The following is a 25,122-nucleotide window of genomic DNA, read 5'->3' as shown; positions in this document are numbered from 1 at the left end:
ATTTTTCAAAAATTATTTTTTTAAAAACTCATTTTTAACTACATATTATTTTATAAAATAATTTTTTCCGTACTTTTCAACTCCACATTCTTCAACAAATACTATTTAAAAATACATTTTGACCCAAACATGAGGCTCAAACAAGGGCTAATTATTGACTCGGAACTATAACTGATACTAAGTTTAAACAGTACAATGTAATTGCATTTATAATTTTATAAACAGTGAATTGTAAATCAAAGTACTCAACTATGTGTTCACGAGAGAACCCAACATTTATTGCCTTGATAGTTATGCATTTTTATACATAAAAGTTTGATTGGTAAAGTTTGTTGGACGAAACTATCAGTGGCCATCCCCAAATGTAAATTCTCATTAAAATAATTATTTTTAGCAAGATTTTAATTATATCAAATGGGAGCAGAGTGTACTACTTCTAATAAACAAAAGACAATTGCTTAAGTAAAATATAAATAATATTGTAGAAAGTAAAAGTATTTGTTTTTTTTTTTTTATTTCACATTCATTTCAAAGGACAATGACTGTGATAGAAAGACTGCACTCAATTTATCGTCATTTAATGAGTCTAAGGGCAGTGAGTTGACAATTGTCGTGCCCTGCAAGTGATCATGCACGCTGCAGTCCCTCGGGGCACATCCGAGTTGGTGGAACAATTGCATTGGTGGGCTCACAAATCAAGTGTGGAGGGTTCGATTCCTAAAAGGCAGCATCTTGGAAGGGGGAATTATCTCGAAGACAAGGTGCTCGAAGGCAGTGGAGAGGGCCCTCTTTGGGGAAGAAGTAAAAGCCATGCAGGAACCTGGGAGCCAATAAGGGCACAACCCACGATTAACTTCCTCAAGCTAATGAGGGGCCGGAGGCTTGAGGTCCAGGATTTAGTCTGGCGAAGTTGGGATATCTGGGTATCAAAAAAAAAAGTGATCATGCACGCTGCAGCAGTAGATGACAATTTAGGCTTTAGCCCAACTTGGTTAAAATCAGATAGTTCTAACAATATGATTTGGAAGTATTCAAAAACAATAATATTTGTACGAGGTTGGATTACAATGTTAAAAAGGTTGAACCCCAACCTTGAGGCATCGCCCCATCTCTGGAGTATCGTGAGTGAGGTAAATCGCGTGATGTGCTCCAATAGGTCAGGGAACAAGAGCTTACCCACAAGAGCGAATCCAGGACTGCGACTCAACTAGGGCGGCCGTTGATCGTTGACCGTTGACTGTCGATAGTTAACGGCTGTATAACGATATCGTTTATTAATATTAAAAATTCTTCGATCTGTATGTAAATATACTAAAACGTAAAAATCGTATATTTATATCATATTATATTTCAACACAATCTGAAATAATATAAATTACATGATACATAAGACTTCTTTGTGTTATCAATGCTTAACAAATCGTTTGCTTGATTAAAAGTAGTTGAGAGCTTAGATACACCACTATAAGAACTAGATTGAAATTCAGTTGAAAAAATCATTCTATAATTAGTATGAGAATTGAACGTTAATTAAAGATTAAACGTAATTAGAATTAATTTTAAAATATAATTAAAGTTTCAATTTCCAATTCTCAACACCAATTCATCACAAATTATAAATTTCCCAATTTCTCATTTTTAATTTTTATGAATCACATGTTCACATTTCACAATACCTAAATTAATTTTTAATATCACAATTCACAATAAAAAAATTCTCAAATAACATATAAATTAAAATTCAATACTCATAAGTTATTTCTTATAAATTATTGAAGCATAAAATATTTAAAACGACAAAAATCAAAAATGATAATAATGATAAATAAAAAATAACTCTCCTAAAGTCTTAACATATATTATTTTGTTAAATTTAGATTCAAAATTCAACCATTGCCATGATCGTTAAACTTCCAATTATCATAATTTTAGAAGTTATAGGTTTGAATCCTTTCCTTAGGAAATTAATTTTGATAAATATTGTACAAATAAAAATTTTGCACAATAAAATGGAAGGAAAGGAATTGAACCTAAGACTCACAATATATATAAGGAAGCTCTAACCAACTAAGTTGAAGAGATGTTTGAAAATAAAATGAACTACTAGTTATATAACCTAAACTTTTTGTCTATTATTTAAATAAATAAATAAAATTCTCACTAGTGAATCCAGCTAGGGCGCCCGCCCTAGCTGGCGGCATACTAAATCTGCCACTGCTTACCCATACACTAGTACCTACAAAGAGTCTAATTACATACCTCAGGAATCGAATCCTCATACTGCGACTACCAATAAAGTTGAGACTACCTCACTTCTATCCTTTACACCACTGGGTTATGCCCCAAAGGGCGGTTGGATAACAATGTTAGTTGACAAAATGATGTTTACAGTTGAAATTAAATGGCCTTGGACGGTTGTGATTTTAAAACAAAGACAAGAAAAATGAGGCCGCCAAAATGCTTTCAGCCCACTCTATTCTTATTATAAAAAATAAAAAAAAAGTGCTAAATTCCAAAATCGCGATCTCTCTCCCCATTTCCGCCAAATCAAACCCTTCTCTTCCAACCTAAATCCTCCCAAAGTAAAATGACGCAAAATAGAGATTTTAACAATTCAAAACCCATTTGAAGTAAAACGACACAATACAGAGGTAGAAATTAGGCGAAAATTAGAATTAGGTGGCAAAATGCGAAGCTAAAAAAAAGTGCTAAATTCCAAAATCGCGATCTCTCTCCCCATTTCCGCCAAATCAAACCCTTCTCTTCCAACCTAAATCCTCCCAAAGTAAAATGACGCAAAATAGAGATTTTAACAATTCAAAACCCATTTGAAGTAAAACGACACAATACAGAGGTAGAAATTAGGCGAAAATTAGAATTAGGTGGCAAAATGCGAAGCCTTTCCATGACTACCAACGAAGTTGTGTGTTTCTTCCATCTTCTCCACTAGAGCCATATTCTCCATCTCCGAAACCGGGTCATTACAGATGATGGTATGAATTTATGGTCGGAATTTTTTTGGTAGTCTTGCTGCTACGTTTTCTTTGCTCTTCTCCCAATTTTTTCTAATGTTTTGATCAATAGCCAATAGGGACTTTGATAGGTCCCAGTCAGAACAAAGATAAAATGGTAGAAAAATAGTTCTTTCTTCAGGTGAAAGAAAACCACAAATTTCTCTAATGGTGAGAAATAAACCACAAGTTACTTTGGATAAATATTTCCTTCCATTTATTATTCACGTTGGCTCTTTAAATAAGTTACAACTCAACTACTTTTCCTAAACTATTGCTGCACGTGATAACTATCCAGCAAATCATGGGAACTAAGATAAAAAAAAAAAAAAAAAAAAAACCTTTAAAATAAACTAAATGAATGAAGAACAAATCCTAACTCTAATATGCAACTTGTCAACAGAAATTCCATGGGCTCTTCCACGTGCATGCATGCATGATCTTGGAATTGGACTCCACTTCCTATGTGCAAACAACAAAACAGCCACAAAATCTTCACAACTACTGCACTGATTGGTCTTATTCTCAAATTAAGGGCCACGTTCTCTTTCTCTCTTATCAATACCTCCCCCTCAAGTGGACACTTGTCCCCAAGGTCCACAATTGGAATTTGCTTCTAGAAGTCTCCCTGGATCCAATGTTGAATTATTTTCTTGCCCCTGTCAAACACTTGGATGTGATCACATGGTGCCGGCTCTTGCCCCTCATATGCAATCAATTATGAGTTGCCTTCAATTAGAAACACTTGTGGAGTTTTGCCTGCATACGTCACTTTCTGAGCACCATCAATCTCATGACACTCAAAATAATGATTTGCATGAAGCAACCGTTCCACTGGATCATCTACAGAAAAATTGGGAAAATCCATCTCTCTTGTTCGTGAACCGGTGAAGTCTTCCTCTTCCTTTTGCAATTCAGTGCAGTGATGAGGAGCGTGATCATCCTTGCTGCCACGTGCTTGAAATGAACTCCTTGGAAGAAAAGACTTCTTGAAAGACATCCTTATTTCTGAAACCAAAACAAGGGCCTCCTGCAACTTCTCTTGGATCTTTTCACGGATATCTGGATGAATGAATGCCATTGCAAACCTGCTCTGATACCAATTGATAGGTACTAGTCAGAACAAAGATGAAATGGTAGAAAAATAGTTCTTTCTTCGGGTGAAAGAAAACCACAAATTTCTCTTAGGGTGAGAAATAAACCACAAGTTACTTTGGATAAATATTTCCTTCCATTTATTATTCACGTTGGCTCTTTAAATAAGTTACAACTCAACTACTTTTCCTAAACTATTGCTGCACGTGATAACTATCCAGCAAATCATGGGAACTAAGATAAAAAATAAAAAAAAACTTTAAAATAAACTAAATGAATGAAGAACAAATCCTAACTCTAATATGCAACTTGTCAACAGAAATTCCATGGGCTCTTCCACGTGCATGCATGCATGATCTTGGAATTGGACTCCACTTCCTACGTGCAGACAATGAAACAGCCACAAAATCTTCACAACTGCTCCATTGACTTGGTCTTATTCTCGAATTAAGGGCCACGTTCTCTTTCTCACTTATCAATATATGTGTCACCATGCAAATAATTTTTTTAAGGCACCAAATTGAAGTGGAGGCAGGAAGTGGAAGTAGGGAGTGGAAATGTGGGTGTATTTGTCCACCATTCACAAAGCCAGCCATGCAACCAAGCCATGCAAATGATTCCAATGTTTGTGGTTATCTTCTAAAGTCAACACGGAGGATAGTGGTGTGGACTCAGTCTGTTTGTTTGTTCCATTTAATATAGCCATGAAGTTAAGCTTAGTGGGTTGTTTGTTTCCTAATTGTTAGTGGGTTGTTGTTTGTTTCCTAATTATTAGCATAGTTTATTTCTTCCAATCGTGTAAGACTATTATAAGTAGTGAGTAGCATTGTTAATAAAGGAATTAACAATTCAATTATTCCAACTTTATCTTCTCTATTTCTTGTCTGTCAACTTTATCTTCTCTAATTCTTCTTTGTTCGAATTAAACCATATCAATTGGTATCAGAGCACATTTTCGACCATGGATACTCGTGGCAAAACAAATGCAGAATTATGCAATGAGGTCAATGAAATCTCAGCACGACATGAGTCGAGCTTGGATCAAATTAATGTTGTCCTACAAACAGTGTTAACCGAGCTTCAATCTCTATGTGTCATCCAGAGTACACACACTAATAACCCTAAAGTAAACCCATTTGCCCCAGGAGAATCTTCCTATACATCAAATGTTGTTCGTTTGAATACCAGCAATAACAACCATCATCAACATCTTAAACTTTCCTTCCCGAGGTTCAATGGTAAGGACCCGACCAGCTGGATCTACAAAGCAGAACAATATTTTGATTTCCAAAATATTTCATCTGATCAACAACTTCAACTAGCATCCTTCCATCTAGAGGACATTGCCCTATAGTGGCACCGTTGGTTGATGAAATTCCATGGACCAATTAATTAGAATGAATTCACCAAGGCTGTCCTTCTCCGTTTTGGTCCAACTGATTATGAAGACCCGTCAGAAGCTCTAATCCGTCTTAGGCAAAACTCAAATGTAGTAGCTTACCAGGAACATTTTGAAAAGCTTTCCCATCGAGTTGATGGTCTACCTGAAAGTTTTTTAGTTGGTTGTTTCATTGCAGGACTTCAGGATGACATTCGCCTCGAGGTAAAAATTAAACAACCCCGAACTTTGACGGATGCAATTGGAGTTGCTCGGCTAATTGTGGAAAAAAAATCAGTTACAAAAGAAATTTAGCCAATCATTTCTTTCCCAACTAGTTTCAGTTGTGCCAAAAGTGAATCCCAACCCAACAGCTGGTGTACTAGGCCCTCCACCATACCATAGCAAAAATGCAAGTTCTAGTATTACTCCAACAACATTTCGACCAGTGACCAATCAAGAGGCACGAGAACGTCGAGACAAAGGGTTGTGTTACTATTGCGACGAGAAGTTTGTTCCTGGCCATTGGTGTGAGCGTCCACAATTATTTATGATTGAAGATGCTACTTGGGAAAATGAACGGTGCTTTATTAAGATAGATTTTATCCTTGCGGACAAGGATTCTGAAGGAGGGAGGAATGATACGTGTCACCATGCAAATAATTTTGTCAAGGCACCAAATTGAAGTGGAGGCAGGAAGTGGAAGCTAGGAGTGGAAATGTGGGTGTATTTGTCCACCATTCACAAAGCCAGACATGCAACCAAACCATGCAAACGATTCCAATGTTCGTGGTTATCTTCTAAAGTTAACACGTGGGATAGTAGTGTGGACTCAGTCTGTTTGTTTGTTCCATTTAATATAGCCATGAAGTTAAGCTTAGTGGGTTGTTTGTTTCCTAATTATTAGCATAGTTTATTTCTTCCAATCGTGTAAGACTATTATAAGTAGTCAGTAGCATTGTTAATAAAGGAATTAACAATTCAATTATTCCAACTTTATTTTCTCTATTTCTTCTCTGTCAACTTTATCTTCTCTAATTCTTCTCTGTTCAAATTAAACCATGTCAGACTTCAATCTAATTTATGAACTTTTTAGAAGCCACGATTACTCTCTGGAGTGACTAATTTGTTAGAAATGGAGCTAAATGCATATTAAATCCAATATGCAATATTTTGCAATTAGTTTTACATGTGTTGTGTTCATAGTTGAAACTCACTTTAAATTTAATAAACCAGAATCTTAGTTTTATGAGGCTTTTAAATGTCGTCAATCTAAGCATTGGGTTTATGCAATGGATGAAAATAATGAAGTTTTTAACAAAAATAAAGCTAGGTTTCGGTCCTTAGGTCTGAACAACAAAAAGTAATCTAATAGAAGTGGGTTTACAAGGTAAAAATAGGGTTCAATCATTAGAGATCCAATTAGATATAAGTTGCTAAAGGCTTTACATAAATCTTGAAACTAATTTGTTAGAAATGTGTGCTACTTACCTTATTTGAAGCATTTAGATTATTATTTTGAAAATCGTAATGGGTAATTGGAAATTAGAAGACATATGAAAATGATCAATTTTTTTATTAATTGCAAGATTTTGTTTTTATTCAGTTAATTCGATTGTTAAATATAATTAAGCCAAAGAAACAACTAATTGGGATTTTTTCAATATGTATTCGCTGATGAAATATATGGAAAATTGGAACAATACACATTCACAGAACTCGACTAGATTTTGACTTAAGGTTGGGCATTTCGAACACTTAAATTTTGGTGAGTGTTTATGGTTTGCAGGATCAGCCAATATAGAAGATGTTTTGTTTGTTGATTCCTAAAATGAGAATGTGGACGACGATATGAATGTCATGGAAGATGAAACGGTAAAAGGAGATGGTTTGACTGTGCCTGAGGTTAGTATGCACTTCATGGATGAAAAAGAAGTGTATGATTTTTATGTAAGATATACTTATGCCGTAGGTTTTCTAGTTAGAAAGAGGAGTTCAACAAGGGATTATGATGGTGTTTTGAGATATGTTACGTTGACGGAGCGGGACGAAGAATTAGTAATACAAGCACTTCTTTGAAGTCGCAACCAACAATTTAGATGGGTTGTAACGCTAGGATCTCTACATCTTTAGATATCCATGGTTACTGAAAAATTAACACGGTCCACCTCAACCACAATTATAAGATGAGTTCTACTAAGTCCAGATGTATTGATGCAATCTATAAATGAGTGCACATATGAAGCAAAAGCTCTAAGTGAATGATATAGCAGGAATACCATTGCATAAAAGTTTTAACTCCACAGTTATTGAAGTGGGTGGCTATAAAAATATGACTTGTGTCGAAAAGGATTGTCGGAACTATATCGAACAAGTGAGACGACTAAGACTTAATTGGTGAGGATGATGTAGCTGCAATACAGTTTTACTTTTCTAAAAAGTAATCCCGGTGCTCGAGATTTTACTTTAGTATTGACTTGGATGACAATTTGCGCCTAAAGAATGCTTTTTAGGTTGACAATCAGTGTAGGCAAGTATATAAAGAGTTTGGGGAGGTTGTCACATTTGATACAACCTACCTTACTAATAAGTGTGTTATGTCCTTCGTCCCTTTTGTTGGTGTGAATCATCACAGGCAATCAACGTTGCTGAGTTGTGGTTTGGAATCGAATGAGGACACATATATATTTTGTATGGTTGTTCACGACATGGCTTAAGTGCGTGAATAGTCAAGCTCCACATGGAATAATTACCGATCAAGCTAGAGCCATACAAAATGCAACTTAGATATTTTTTTTCAAATACGAAGCATAGATAGTGTTTGTGGCATATTTTGAAAAAGTTGTCAGAAAAGTTTGGATATCACGTGGGTAGAGCTACAATATTTTCGGCTATATACATATTGGCTTAAATTCACAATTTGTCTAAGAATTCAAGAAAAGTTCGAGAATGATAATCGATATGCATGACTTACATGATAACGTTTAGTTGTCTGGATTGTACAAAAACAAAGGTCATTGGGTGCCATCTTTCCTGAAAACAATTTTATTGGCTAGTATGTCAACAACACAAAGAAGTGAAAGTATGAACGCCATCTTCAATGGTTATGTGCATTTGAAGACATCGTTGAAGTAGTTTGTTGAGCAGTATGAACGAGCACTGCGGAATAAGGTTGATAAAAAATTTCATGCCGATTTCAAGTCTTTCTTTCAAATGCTACTGTGTGTAACAACGTACAAAAATGAAAAAGCAATATTAGGCATTGTACACCATTTTCAAAGTTCATGGAATTCAAGTTGACTTTATGTGGAAGGTTTACTGCGACCTCATGTCTGCTTCAGAAGGATATATAGGGACAACGTATGAGGTACATGTGGACGTAGTCTGTGCCGAGCGACGAAACTAAAAAAATTCCTTGTGTCATAAATAGAGAGAACTATGAAATCATCTGCAATTACCACTTGTTCGAGTTCCGAGGAATAGTATGTAGGCATGCGATCGCATTGATTATACGTAATGACGTAACTGTGATGCCAAATTGGTATCTATTGCGAAAATGGAAGAGAGAAGTTAGCAGAGCGCACATAAGGGTCATCGTTAACTCTGACGGTTTGGTTAATACTCCTGGGCAATTAAGGTATGACGAGATGTGTCAGATATTTGTCACGGTAGCGGACCTTGTAGCAACTGATGAAGGGAAGTATCGTGTGATCATGGATTGGATACAACTTCAAAATAAATAGCTTAGTTTGACAAAGTCGAGTTTATGTAGTAATAACAATTCGTAGTGTCTTACATCACAAAATCAAGGTAGCAGGAGTGTGAGGGATCTGATATCTTCGAAGAAAAAGGAGCCCCAAAGACAAAACGAAGAAAATGCCCATTGAAAGCGAGCACTAAGACGTCTAAGGTATATTCAATGTGTGAATAATTGAATAATCTCAAATAATTCAATCCACCAAAGCCTGGTGCAGCACATGCTTAGTACTTGTTTGTATTTAACAGGTACTTGTCGGTTGTGATATAATTGAGATCGGATAACTACTTGAAGTTGATTTAATTATGGTTAAAAAATGATTTTACAACAGCAAAATTTTGAAGAATGTATAATTAAAAAGTATGAAATAATTTAAATTTAATTGTATAATATTTTATTATGAGAATGTATAGTTGAAAATAACGGTTGTCAAACATGGGCTAACTTAAGCTAAGTTTTCAATGGTCCACTTTCATCCACATTCCCCATATAAACACAACATTCTTTCATCATGAGATATGAATTCTGCTACATATACATAATTTTCGAATAGATAGGCTGACACAAGGGCATGTATGTATGTATCTATCTATCAGAGCCGACCTTGATATTTTGGGGGCCTTATGCCAATTTCAAATATGGGGCCCCTATATATATATATAGATGTGTGTGTGTGTGTTCAAAATTGCAAAAACAATAATTTAAAACTTCCAAATGTCTAAATTAAATTTACTCTTCTAGAATTTTTTGATAGAAAGTCAGCAATTATACTATTACAATCAATTTGTTTTAGAACTTCTTTTTCAATAGATACCATGGCCAAGCCATTCAATCTTTCTTGTGACATTGTTGATCGAAGATAGGATTTTATCAACTTCAACTTTGAGAAGCTCCTTTCCGCAGATGCAACCGTAACTGGTATAGTCAATAATATTCTGTAAGCAATCCATACGTTTGGGAAACAATCCATCATTTTTATGTAGTCCAACACTTCAATCGCCTTTTTTGTCTCTTCTGGCAAACTATTTCTCACAATTTGTAGCTCAGAAAATAACTCTGATCCATCAATGTCAGAATCCATGTCGTGTTTCAAAAATTCTTCAAGCTTATAACACCAACACTTCAAACAACTATCATCTACATTCTGCAATTTTTTTAAATCAAACAAAAACCCAAAAGTATTTTCATATTTTTGAAATTATTCAGATCTTAACTTAAGCGAAGAAAGAGCTTGATCAACTATGTACAAGAAATAATCAACTCTAAATGATTCTTCAGGTGAATGTGTTATCTCATCATTAACATTTTCATCGAAGTGCTTCTTTCTATGAATAATATGTTTTTCATGAAATGTAGGTTCAACTTCCATTTGATCAGCAATTTCTTTACCAGTAATTTTGTCGGATTCAAATCCAGTTTCTCTATATGCTTCAAAAAATGAAATAAGTGCTTTCATGTGACTAATCGCAGCATCAATAGACGTGTCTTCACTTTGCAATATTTTGCTTACTCTATTAATAGCAGACAATGTATTGTACCATGTAACCATGCCAAACAAGAATTCAAAATCCATAATGTCAAAAAGTAAGCTTTGAGCATCTCTATATGTCTTAGGATCATCACACGTTTCCACCAAGTGTTTTAAAGCAGCCTTTATTTCTAGTGCTTGAAATCTTATTGCTTTAACACTTTCGACTTGACTTTCCCAACGTATTTGTGATAGTGGCTTAAGCGTCAGACCCTTCACATTGTCTTGAAAAATTTTCCATCGCTTCGTAGAAGATGAAAATAATATATATATGCATTGTACAATTCCAAAAAAAGATTTAGCCTTTATACAAGAATTTACCATATCACAAAGTGCAAGATTAAGGCTATGACAACCACATGGTGTGTAAAATGCCCTTGGATTTATTTCTAGTACTCTTTTCTGCAAACCTTTATGCTTCCCTTTCATGTTAGAACCATTATCATAACCCTGTCCTCTTAGATCCCCAATATTCAATTCAAGTTTTTTCAAAATATCTAATAATTCAACAAATAGTCCTTGCCCTGAAGTATCATCCACCTTAAGGAATCCCAAAAAATACTCTTGTACTTTCACTGGAGTTGCTATGACATCTACATACCATATTATGAGAGACATTTGTTCTTCATGACTTATATCTGGTGTACAATCAATTATAATTGAAAAATATTTTGCTTCTCTAACGTTTTTAATAATTGCAGTTTTGATTTCTCCAGCCAACATGAATATGAATTCATTTTGAATTTTGTGACTAAGGTAATGATAATGAATTTCTTTTTCTTGAATGCGACGAATGTGTTCTCTCAAAATTGGATCGAACTCTGCAATCATTTCAATTAAACCTAAAAAATTCCCATTATCTTTTTCGTAAATTTTCTCATTAGTCCCTCGAAATGCTAGATTGTTCTTACATAAAAAGCTAACAATAGAAACTATCCTCACAAAAACTTCTCTCCAATGTTCTCTATCTTTGTTGATTAGATCTTGTATAGCTTTATCAATAGTTACATTCTGTTGCAATCTCCTTTCTAACTCAATCCATCTTCTCATGTTATGCATGTGTCCATTACTAGTTTCATGACTTTTAAGCCTAAAACTAAGATTTTTCCAATCATTGATCCCTTCATTGGCTAATTGAATATTGTTTCCTTCTTGCTTAAACAACTTACAACAAAAGCAAAATACTTTATCCAACGAAATTGAGTAGACCAACCATTTTCTATCACTCTTCTCACCATTTGCTAAATGTCGAATATAATATGTAGAAGAGAAATGTCTATTTTCTGAATCTTTTGGAAAAGTAAAACTATCCTCCCTAAGTGGACCTCTTTTCACTAACAAATCTATCAAGTTTTGATCAACATTTTTCCAATTCCCTGGATCACTAATGTTGTAATGCAACGGTACACATTTTTCAAATTCCTCCATATTTTCTTGCTCATGATCCACTAAAATTTCCTGCTCTTTGGTCATATTATCTTCACTTTGAACCTTTTCATTTTCAAATTCCTAAACAGCCAAATCTTTCATCGGACTTTCTCTTTTATTATTAATATTACTACCAAAAAACTTGTCCATAGCTCCTACTTGAGATCGAATAAATTCTTCAGTTTTTTTTTCTTTTTTCATGTCCAGACAAATACTTTCTAGTAGGCATATTAAAGCAATACAAAACACAAAATTAATACAAGATTAAATTTTAAATTAGTAGAGGAACAATAAAACCTGGTGAGAGGTTTTCACTTAGAGGAAGTATAAGAACTCCATTTATTTCAAGTTTTCGGTTTTCCACGCCATTTTTGCTAAGTGCTTGACTGCTTGTACGAGCATCAAAGTATTGTTGACTGCAAAATAATGTTGAGTTGAAGAATGTTAATATGATTATAAACCAATAATAATTATGACTTATGAGAAGCTAAATTAAATATGGGGGACTACAAGTCTACAAACGGTAATTAAATATGTTGAAATCGAGAACGGGGTACTGAGGCTACTGCTGCACAAACAACCTGTAAACCACCAATCCACTATGTCAGTTTTTTGGTTTCGGTCTTCCTTCCTTTGGTTTGTAAACAATAAAACAAATAGCAGTGAAAGATTTTTTTTATTATTTTTTCTTTTTTTGTCTTTTTATGCATCATTGGCCAAATAGCAGTGAAATATTTGACCGGCAAAATAGGCAAAAAAAAAGATGCAAACTTGCAAACTTCCCGCTCGTGGCTCGTCCCCGGTCATAATTTTTCAAACCCACTTTCCGATCATATCGTTCTTAGTCGGGTTCACTCGGCTGGGATGGTCAAGCTCAAGCAATTGTCTGACAAACTCAACAAATCTAACAAAAATAAATAAATAAATAAAACTAAATATAATAGCCTACCTTTGGATTGTCATGTGATCTATCATAGGACCCGATTCTTTGAAGATAATGGAATTGGAGAAGAAAACATGTCAAGCAATGCCATGGCAGACTATCAGTGAGTCCAGCGACTGAGTGTGAGAAAACTAAAAAGTCAAGAGACTTGTTTGCCAATTGTTATTTTCATCCGTCCAAGAGTTTACTTCAAAGAAAGAGAAAATTTATTTTGTGTTGGGTTTAACAAAAAAATAATGGTAGGTGATAGTTGAAGTGGAATTTGAAGAGACAAAAAATCCAAGATTTTTTGTTTGATTAACAAAAAGAAAATTGATGTTTGAAAGATGAATAAATATAAATTTCATGTCATTTGTAAATTTTTTTTAATATTTTTGTATTCTTAATTTTTATTAATATCTTTTATTTGCATATGACAATTCTCTTTTAAATAATTTCATTAATATAATTTTCATTTTTTTTTCAATTAGCTAATTAATTTTATAGAATTCGGGGCCCTCGTCAAAATGGGGCCTTAGGCGATCGCCTACCTCGCCTATAGTCAGGGCCACCTCTGCTATCTGTGCAAAATCATCTGTACAAGTAGAATAAGTGTGAATCAAATCCCCAATAACATCAATTTTCACTTGTTTTTTCCACACTCAATTATATTTTATTTTCAACTGTTAACTAATTGTCGAAGTGTAAACGACGGCTAGACCATTTTTTGGGACAAGTTTTGCTGCTGTTACGTACTAAAATAATTACTATGCACCAAATTGCATGTTAGTCATGAAAAAGGTTCTATCACGTGCTTACATATCATGGGACGATTTTTTAAGGCAAGGTAGTCGAGACCTATTAGACTAAAAGAACGTCTGGATAGCCAAGGCTCCCAGAGCAAAGGAGTGCAGAACCCTAATACGTGACAAGGAACGCAATTTTAGGCCTCAGACTACCTCAGCATGCTTTACATATGGACATAAACTTTAGTGTGACACAATGAACTACGTTTCAGTGTGCCAAGCTTTTACGTGAAGACAATTAAATTATGGACAAGTATTCCAAGAGCAAAAAATATATAATCTTTAAAAATAAGACTTACTCGTGACTTTCAACATAATGGTGAAGAACGTGAACTCACGAAAATGACTAAAATGTCCTCATTAATTGCATTTAAGTTGATCATTGCATAATGAAAAAATGATCCCACTTTCATTCTAAAAACTTCTAAAGATTGAAAATGATTAAAAAATTTTGAGGTCGGACCTCTCAAACATTGAAAGAAGATAATCAACTAAGAAACAAACTCTGACTGAAATAACATTGGAATCTCTCTTTCATTTTTTGAGGTTGACAAGCTCCCTCGATGTCACAAATATATAGGTAATTTATAGATAGATAGAATGATGACCAAGATCAATAGACAATTATCAAATTTTAAGGTCAACAAATAAAATATAATATAAGGTCTTGTTTGAGGCCATTAATTTGAAGAAATGTATTATAGAATAGTGATTGATGAAGAATGTGGAGCTAAAAAAATAGAAAAGTTCTTGATTTGCGTGTAATATTATTTTAATGAAAATATATAATTAAAAATGAATATTATAGAAAAAATAATGAAAAAGAATGTAAAGTAAATGATGTCAAACAGTGGCATATTAACACATTAGCATCAACCAAAATATATGCAAGACCGAAGACAAATTTAGCAAGTACTATACTGGATATGACTAATATTCAAAGATTTTAACTTCAATCATGTTGGGGTGTCAAAATTATTTTGACATCCCAGCTGACCTACACTTATAGTCGGGTTGTGTGGGATGTCATTTTTTACATTTTTTATTCACATAAGGTTGGCGCGGGTGCCATGCCAATGTGAGGATCGATCACCTAGGTAGGCAAATTCATCTGGCACACTAACTTTATTCTTTTAACTTTGTATCTTTAAATGTCTATGTTTAGTTGCTTTGCCAATCATGTTAAACGTAAGAATTCCATGTAGAGTTTTACAATCTAATGTACAGCTCCCTCACACGAAGGTAAAACTCTGGTGTACAACTAGAATTACTTTAACGCCTATTTGATTTGGCCGATTTTCCATGGTTCCATTTTTCACCTTCTGGCATGTTTGATGGCAATAATTTTTTTGACAATTTCTTTTCCTTCCTCCCCTCAAACATGTAATTTCCTTGGTTTTTTTGTGGAAAACCAATTTTCAACCAATTCCCATCAAACCCATGAAAATTGGTTTTCAGGCTTTTTTGGAACAAATTTTATCCCCAATTATAATAAATTTTGTCCTTTTAATCGACAATTTTCATAAAAAATAATGTCAAACGAACACCAAAAGATAGAAAATTTTAATATTTTTCAGGTTAAAAATTATGTCAATTAAACACATTAATTGGCATGCTCGAAAAAACAAGTTTCAGACAATTCAATTTTTTGAAATTCATTTTCTTTCTACCCAAATTTTATTCTTGCAATTAAACGACCCTAAATGTAAATAACGAAGAAGAAACCCGAAAGGAGACAAAAACGTTAGACGGGATTGGTATTAAGGAATCACCTTCTGTTGTGTCCATACTCCCACTCCATAAACTCAACTCATTTTAAGCTTCCAAATATTAGAAATTCCGTTTCCGATGAGATGAACTGCATGCATATATTCCAATGAGAGACCACCTAGACCAACAACATTATACACGTGCCATCCAGGTGTGCGACCAACCTAATGCACGTGCCACGTGCTAACGTAATTGCCTTTTTTTATTAAGGGGGGTGTTGGGAGTCATTTTGGGTCTCGTTTGTTTCTCATTTTTGGAAGAATGAGAATGAAAAATATAGTAGTTATGGATCCCACACAAGATATAAAAATTCAAATTTGATGGTTTGATGTGATAAATAACGATCATATTTTTCATTTTAATAAGAAAAGAATGAAAATCAAACGGGACTTGAAGTAAATGTCTAACCAAAATAAAGCTGCCATACAGTGTTTTGTTAAAGAGCGAAGCAGTTATTTTTTACTAAATTAAGTGAAATTACCAATGTGCCCTTCACATAAAATTCATTCTCCTTTAGAACATGGCAATTTCGATAATTTACAATATGTGCAGTCAATGCCCTTGTTTGAGTCTCACTTTGGAGGAGAAAATGAATTTTTGAATAGTGTATTGATGGAAAATGAGTGGTTAAAAAATAAAAAATAAAATTTAATTTGTTTATAATATTATTTTATTGAAAAATGTATGGTTGAAATAATGTCTAATCACTGTTGAAAAATATATTTTGATGAAAAAATAGGGTTCAAACAAGGGCAATATTTACTACAAAAGTGGACCCCCACCTACGTTTCAAACGGTCAAATAATGTACAGCATTAAAATCTGGCCAGAATGGATCCCAGACACATGAAAACTCGGGATTTCATTTTAAAAAGTCGATGTTATTAAAAGAAGTAGCTCAAATTTACATAAGTTGATCCATATTTTCATCTTTATTTAATGTGAGATTTTATCCTTTAATATCTCCGTAAGATGATAGCTTGTTTGAACAAACAAATTTTGAAATTTGCATGCTCATTTTTTAGTTTTAATTTTATCGAATTGCTCGTCAGAGTTCAATAAATTCTAATACCATATTAAGATATATATTTTATCTTAAAATATAAACCAAATTGAGAAGAGTAGCTCAAACCCGTATAATTTGAGCAAATCAATCTTAATATTTGTGGGCTTATTTTTCAGTCTTAATCAGATCGAAATTTAATGAACTATGATCTCATATTAAAATTTGAAATTTATTTTAAAATGTCAACTTTATTAATAAAAGTAACTCAAATCCCTATAATTTGAGCAAACAATCTTAATATTTGTGTGCTCATTTTTTTATCTTAATCGGATCGAAATTTAATGAACTATGGTTTCATATTAAGGGGGTGTTTGAGCCACATTATTTTTATAATAATACATTCTTAAATAGTGTATTGATGAAAAATGTGTGATTAAAATGATATCAAATTACTATTTAAAAATATATTTTTTTGAAATAATGTAACTCAAACAGACCCTAAAATTTGAAATTTACTTTAAAATATCAACCTTATTAATAAAATAACTCAAATCCGGGTTCTACATTTATATTTTATTCTATGTACTTGCTAGCTAAGGAATGGCCCCACTGCCCCAGCAAAAACCATCAACTTACGCGATAAAGATTCGGGACCAAAAGAACTCACCATTATCAACCTCGAACGACTCAAACAAATGACGACAAAATAGGTGCAGCAATTTTCTCCAGAGTTTTAAATAAAATACTCTTCGGTTCTGATTTCTTTTTCATCCATGGCGGTTAACACATTCTCTATTTATTTCAAATTTTTATATAAGAAAACTTGCTGCGTACAGATATTAATGCAACTTCGAAGAAGCCAAATGAAAGTTCAGAATCAACTAGAGAAAATGAAAAGTTTACACCATACTCATATCCTCTCACCAACCCAGTGCAGCAATACTGTTGTTCAAAAAATAAATGCCCCACTCCCTCTAGTTTGGTCCATGGTTCGTCAATTCGACAACCCTCAAATATACAAGAAGTTCATCAAAAGTTGCAAAATGAGATCCGGCTGTGGCGGCGCCGGCAGCGTACGGGAGGTGGAGGTGGTGTCTGGTATGCCGGCGGAGAGGAGCACAGAGAGGCTTGATCGCCTTGATGAAGATGTGCATGTTATGGTGTTCAGTATTATTGGTGGCGATCATAAACTTGTGAATTATCAATCCACCACCAGTATGTATGAGGATGAGGCAGAGGAAGGCGGCGGGAAGACGGCGGTGATTGAATCGTACGTGGTGGATATTCCGGTGGATAGTTGTGAAGAAGATACTCGTGCGTTTGCTGATACGATAGTAGGGTGTAATCTCAAATCTCTAGCCAAAATAGCAGAGAAAATGGCATGAACATGAAATTCTTGTACTATGGTTCTTGATGTATTTCGTGATTTAGTTTGTGTTGGTGAAATCTCAATGCAAAGTACTAGTTTTTTCAAGTATAATTCACCAACCTTTCAGTTATATGGTGAAACTCATCGTTCTTCCATTTTTTTTCAGGTAATTGATTTTCTTGCCACATAGACAATTTTTTTAGCCAATGGAGATAAATTTGATCCCAAATACTAATAATTTTTAGGACTATGCTACACGTACATAATGATTTATTTAATTGTTTACACCCTACTCACATCATCAAGGTGGGGGCTACAGCTCGACATTATTAAATACACGCGGGACCCGCGTGTTTGTGAGAGGGGGGTAAACGCTTCGGTAAACCCCCCTCGATACAAATAGATTAATTCGAATTTTTATTCAATTAATTGACAATTTTTCATATAAAACAAAGTCAAACGAATATCAAAAAATACTTTTATTTCAACGTTTTTCACGTGAAAAATTATATCAATCAAACACAATAATTGAGAATTTTCATTTAAACAATTTTTAGACAATTTAATTTCCTAAAATTTATTTTTTCATCTAAATTTTATCTTTACAATCAAACGGACCTTTATTGGAATCTGCTTGAGTTAATTACTGCATTTTGAAATTGAAAAAATGACGTCCACAAATCAAGCTTTTGTGTAGACTAACTAGGATAACCTAGTATTCTCTAGTTACCCATATAACCCTCAACAAGTAGGCTCACCAGATTATTATTTAGCCCTAGTTTTTAATCTGAATTAAAGTCAATAATTAATTTTAATCATATTATTACTTTTTAACGACATATTTAATCAATTTTTATTAAAATTTACTGAAAAATTGATTTTCATCCCACATAGTGCTTAATATAATTGTGCCCATTTCTTTTTCAGATTTGAATTTCAATAAAGGGCAAAATTTACAACACATTGATTTAAATTTTCTTTTTTGGTGTTAGTGAGTGCAGTAAAAATATATTAAAATATAAAAGGAGCCTCATCGTTGGTGCAGAGAATCGATTTTGCGTAAAAGAGAAAAAATAAAAAAGAAAAAAAATAAAAAAGAAACCAAGCATAGGCTATTAACATATTAACACAAGAAAATTTAGAACATAAATCATCTTCCTAAACCGGGCTCACCTACCGATTCCATCAACACACATACCCCCTCGCGGCCAAAAATCATCCAGCGGTTGCAATCACACCTTAATTTTGAAGTTGGACATATGCACAGCCCGTCTCCTAGTCTAGATTCAGTGGCTTGGAAAGCGACGGGGAATTTATATGGGAAAAACTACATTAAAATTGTTGGAATAGTCGCTGAAGCCTGAAATGAGTTGCTTGAGTTCAGGTATTGTTGCATTTTAATATGCATCAATATTTTAAGATTCTTTTTCTGTTCCATGGAATTCAAGTTCTTACGACTAATGTTAATTGTTACATGATTAATGTTTTGAAAAATATAGCAATGGAGAAAATAAAAGAAGAAGATGATGAATATAAAAATCGGTGAAAATTTGAAAACGAAGAAAAATCGTTGTCCTCGAACAATATTTGTCTCCTCTCGTGATGCTTTTACTGGATTGAAATGACAAATAGTTTGTAGGATTTAACAAGCCTTCAATGAAAAACACCAAAAGCAAAATGAATCTTCAAATGAACAAGTGAAAAGGAGGAATTTGATTATGTAGATAAACAAAATTTCTTTCCAAAGTTGGATGAATTTTTTCATACATTTTTGGATGAACACAACATGTATTTATAGATTTTAATCATCCCATAAGAAGTGGCTCTAATCTCAAAGCAAAGAGGTGCAATGTTTCATCAATAATCCACCAGAAAATTCGAAAAACCCAACCAACGGTCACATTTTTCAAATATGCGATCACATAGTTATAACCTTGGCTGCCTCTGATTTCTCTGAAAGGGTCTATGCGACCGCATGCTTGCATAGGCCCTTTTCATGGCATTCATTTCCCTTTTTTCTTTCTTTTAATTCATCCATCCATGATTTTGAACAACAAGATTTCAACAATCCACCACTTGCTCAAAATCAACATTTATCACATAATCAAATATCAATATTCATGCATAAGAATTAGATATTTTTCATTTGAATCTAACCATCGTGTAAATCTCATAAAGCATTATCGAAATTCTAGGTAGCTAGAACACTTTGAACCAGTTATTCCTTGAGAAAATACCGATGAAGTTACACACACAAGTGTTAAATTTTCACAAGTTCCTCTAACTCGTTTAGTGTTAATATGGTCTTGCGCTTATCTTTTTTCTTTGAACTTTTAAAGAGAGAAAACTCCAGCGCTCTAATGAGGCGACACTACCTCAAAATTCAAATAAATGAAGTTCTTTCAATATCTTTGTTACTTTTAGATATACTTATATCTCGTACTGAACTTCATTAAGAGTTTTCTTATAACTCATCCCTCCAACAATAACAATCAACACGGTTTATCTAAGATAGTGTTTAATAGTTTAATAGTGATGAAATCCATTCACTTATCGAATGACTTGCTATTTACTCCTTGAACCTAAATATATTTGTTTAGTATACTTTTGGTGATGTTGCTATCATTGGTGGATTTATTTAAAGAGTTTCAACCCCATTCTATTTGATGTTGATTTTACTAACTCTCTTGTGAGAGGTTTAGTAAACAGATCAGTTAAGTTCTCACTGGACTTAACATGTGTAAGAGAAATTATTCCATAGTTGATTAATTTCCTTACATACTCGTGTCTTAGATTTATGTGTCTAGACTTTCCAATATACACTTTGTTTTATGTTCGAGCAAGAGTAGCTTGATTATCATATAAGATAGGTATTGAAGAAATATCTTTTATATCTAAATGAGTTTCATATAACAGATCTCTTTTGCCGAAGTTCGTGAATAAGTCCAAATTTCAATATCCTTGTCAAGGTATGTGCTTTCGTAGCACTTTTCTTATAATACGTTACGTGCATGGGCGGATTTAATAGTGGCAGCCCACTGTTTTCGAAGTCCAAATGCACTAATTTTTATTTTTTTTGTCTGAACTATAATTTTAGCTCATATTAGCCCAGCAACAATTAATTTCAATGGACTAGCTCACCTTAAATGTTTTTTTGTTTTAATCTTTAGACCACTTATTTGTATCAATAGATAGTACCCATTGTCCCATTTATTCTTCCTACTCTTATTCACGATTTCACGTATAATCCCCTTTCCCAATTGAAATAATTCCCAAAAATAAAATATCTAAATCTTTTCACCTTCACCCCTGTCTGTAGCCGCAGAACCATCGACCATCGTCTACGACTCTGCTGACTTGGGTTAGGGATTTAAGGAACGTAATTTATTATTTTTCCTCCAACTGGCATCTGTCTAACAAAACAAAACATTGGTACTCTTATATTATGAAATTTTCTTATTATATATAAATTTTATTCGTACATTAAATTTTTAAATTTTTTTGCCCCTCGTAGCATTAAGTCTTGGTTCTGCCCCTGATTATGTGTATGCATAATTTTATTACCTTGAAGTCCATCATTGATATGATTGTGTTCGAGTTCATACTTAAATGGCATCTATGTCTGATGTCGAGTTGAGACCTTTAATGCCATTGTTTGGACAAGGCTTCTAGTTGTCTACTAGTCAAGGGATTGAGGATATACATTACTTTCATAAAGAGAGCATTGGTGGTCGAGGCGTATTTATGTTTGTCATGCTTTGGAGCACGAGGTGCAAATATTTATTTATTTTGTGGCACTTGAACATGCAGAACAGTTCGATCAATCATATGAACATTATATGTTAAACAAGTTATGGACAAATTCTAAATATACATATCATAGGATTAAATCCACACTAAAAATGCAAACTTTTGTACTAATGCTATTAGTTTGCCACCAAAACTAATTACATGACTAGGTTTATAAGGATATATAGGAACTTATTTGAAAGCTTTTCCTAATTTATCTTATATTTTAAGTAACTTTGACAAAAATTTATCTCCAAATTTCTTTATTACTTTAAACATACATGATAATAATAGGAAAATAATTATGATACGAGGTCAATATAATTACAAGTTACTTAATCTAATTTATTCGTATTAAGTAATTTTTAAGCATCTAAATAACTAAATATGAAATCAAATAATAAATAAAGCATATAACAAGAATTTATTTTATTGTAGCATATCCTCGTACAAACATACTTTTCCAATAGACACCATCTTTGACAAAACATATTCATTAAAATAAAAAATAAAAAATAAAAAATGAAAGCATACTAGAACAAAGACAAATTCAAGCCACATAGTTATCGTTGTCATCTTGCTTTTGTTTATTCAAATGGCGACATTTCCTTTTGAGATTTAGCACTGTCCATATTATTACAAAACTAATTCTGTTTATTGGAACAGTCTGTCTTTTGAATAATGCTTCATCTTCTTGTTGTTTTTGTGTTTTTGTTGATTTGCATCATCTTTCCTTTGAAGAGTTTAAACATCAAAAGAAAGTAATTTTTATTCATAAGAAATTTTTTTACACAATTTTTGATTCACACCAAGATCGCTAACCTCATTTATATTATTTAGAAATGGAGCACTCACAATATTTTCTCTCTTTCACTTACTACACTCTCTTTTCACTCTCTTTCTCTACATACAAAATGCAACTAGACATGGATATATATAGATGCTAAAGAAGGTGGTTGATTCTTCTACACAATTCCATAATGTTGGTGATGGTGGTTGCCTTCATCTTCTAGAGAATTCTTCTATGAAGAAGGTTCAAGAAATTGGTAGTAAAATATGGGATGGAAAAACCTACAAAATTCTGGAATCTTCAATTGAAGTTGGTGTTGTATCTTCACCCTTTTCGACCATTCTTTATCTGCTTGAACTATGGAGGATTGGCCACTATGTTCCTTAGAATTGTTCAATATGAACTCTTCCTCTCTTCAGAGATGACATCACAATTCTTTGATACAAATATTCTCTTTTGAGTAATACTATTTATAGTGAAAACTATTAGTAGTCATCCTACGTTGCATACATGCGATAATCTATTACTTAATACACGCATCTAATATAATACTTTTCATAATGAAAACTACTGATAATAGCCTTACGTCTTGGTGGCGATCATAAACTTGTGAATTATCAATCCACCACCAGTATGTATGAGGATGAGGCAGAGGAAGGCGGCGGGAAGACGGCGGTGATTGAATCGTACGTGGTGGATATTCCGGTGGATAGTTGTGAAGAAGATACTCGTGCGTTTGCTGATACGATAGTAGGGTGTAATCTCAAATCTCTAGCCAAAATAGCAGAGAAAATGGCATGAACATGAAATTCTTGTACTATGGTTCTTGATGTATTTCGTGATTTAGTTTGTGTTGGTGAAATCTCAATGCAAAGTACTAGTTTTTTCAAGTATAATTCACCAACCTTTCAGTTATATGGTGAAACTCATCGTTCTTCCATTTTTTTTCAGGTAATTGATTTTCTTGCCACATAGACAATTTTTTTAGCCAATGGAGATAAATTTGATCCCAAATACTAATAATTTTTAGGACTATGCTACACGTACATAATGATTTATTTAATTGTTTACACCCTACTCACATCATCAAGGTGGGGGCTACAGCTCGACATTATTAAATACACGCGGGACCCGCGTGTTTGTGAGAGGGGGGTAAACGCTTCGGTAAACCCCCCTCGATACAAATAGATTAATTCGAATTTTTATTCAATTAATTGACAATTTTTCATATAAAACAAAGTCAAACGAATATCAAAAAATACTTTTATTTCAACGTTTTTCACGTGAAAAATTATATCAATCAAACACAATAATTGAGAATTTTCATTTAAACAATTTTTAGACAATTTAATTTCCTAAAATTTATTTTTTCATCTAAATTTTATCTTTACAATCAAACGGACCTTTATTGGAATCTGCTTGAGTTAATTACTGCATTTTGAAATTGAAAAAATGAAGCCCAAAAATCAAGCTTTTGTGTAGACTAACTAGGATAACCTAGTATTCTCTAGTTACCCATATAACCCTCAACAAGTAGGCTCACCAGATTATTATTTAGCCCTAGTTTTTAATCTGAATTAAAGTCAATAATTAATTTTAATCATATTATTACTTTTTAACGACATATTTAATCAATTTTTATTAAAATTTACTGAAAAATTGATTTTCATCCCACATAGTGCTTAATATAATTGTGCCCATTTCTTTTTCAGATTTGAATTTCAATAAAGGGCAAAATTTACAACACATTGATTTAAATTTTCTTTTTTGGTGTTAGTGAGTGCAGTAAAAATATATTAAAATATAAAAGGAGCCTCATCGTTGGTGCAGAGAATCGATTTTGCGGGGGAAAAAAAAGAAAAAAAAAAGGAATAGGCTATTAACATATTAACACATAAGAAAATTTAGAACATAAATCATCTTCCTAAACCAAGCTCACCTACCCCTTCCATCAACACACATACCAACTCGCGGCCAAAAATCATACAACGGTTGCAACCACACCTTAGTTTTGAAGTTGGACATATGCACAGCCCGTCTCCTAGTCTAGATTCAGTGGCTTGGAAAGCGACGGGGAATTTATATGGGAAAAACTACATTAAAATTGTTGGAATAGTCGCTGAAGCCTGAAATGAGTTGCTTGAGTTCAGGTATTGTTGCATTTTAATATGCATCAATATTTTAAGATTCTTTTTCTGTTCCATGGAATTCAAGTTCTTACGACTAATGTTAATTGTTACATGATTAATGTTTTGAAAAATATAGCAATGGAGAAAATAAAAGAAGAAGATGATGAATATAAAAATCGGTGAAAATTTGAAAACGAAGAAAAATCGTTGTCCTCGAACAATATTTGTCTCCTCTCGTGATGCTTTTACTGGATTGAAATGACAAATAGTTTGTAGGATTTAACAAGCCTTCAATGAAAAACACCAAAAGCAAAATGAATCTTCAAATGAACAAGTGAAAAGGAG

General features: G+C 33.3%; 1 protein-coding gene and 1 pseudogene across 1 annotated transcript; one reads left to right on the top strand and one right to left on the bottom strand.

Moving 5' to 3' along the window:
- Nucleotides 1–7,613: 7,613 nt before the first annotated feature.
- Nucleotides 7,614–12,413, bottom strand: LOC111412646 (annotated as a pseudogene).
- Nucleotides 12,414–17,500: 5,087 nt separating this feature from the next.
- Nucleotides 17,501–18,194, top strand: LOC111412827 (abscisic acid receptor PYL12-like). The gene has a single exon (XM_023043720.1). It carries the CDS (start codon nucleotides 17,543–17,545, stop codon nucleotides 18,083–18,085), a length of 543 nt encoding a protein of 180 aa, XP_022899488.1. The 5' UTR covers nucleotides 17,501–17,542; the 3' UTR covers nucleotides 18,086–18,194.
- Nucleotides 18,195–25,122: the final 6,928 nt, after the last annotated feature.

This window comes from Olea europaea, chromosome 16 (genome assembly GCF_002742605.1).
Source record: "Olea europaea var. sylvestris chromosome 16, O_europaea_v1, whole genome shotgun sequence".
Lineage (NCBI taxonomy): Eukaryota > Viridiplantae > Streptophyta > Magnoliopsida > Lamiales > Oleaceae > Olea > Olea europaea.
Note: the sequence above shows the minus strand (reverse complement) of the source record. Positions and strands in the feature narration are given on the sequence as shown.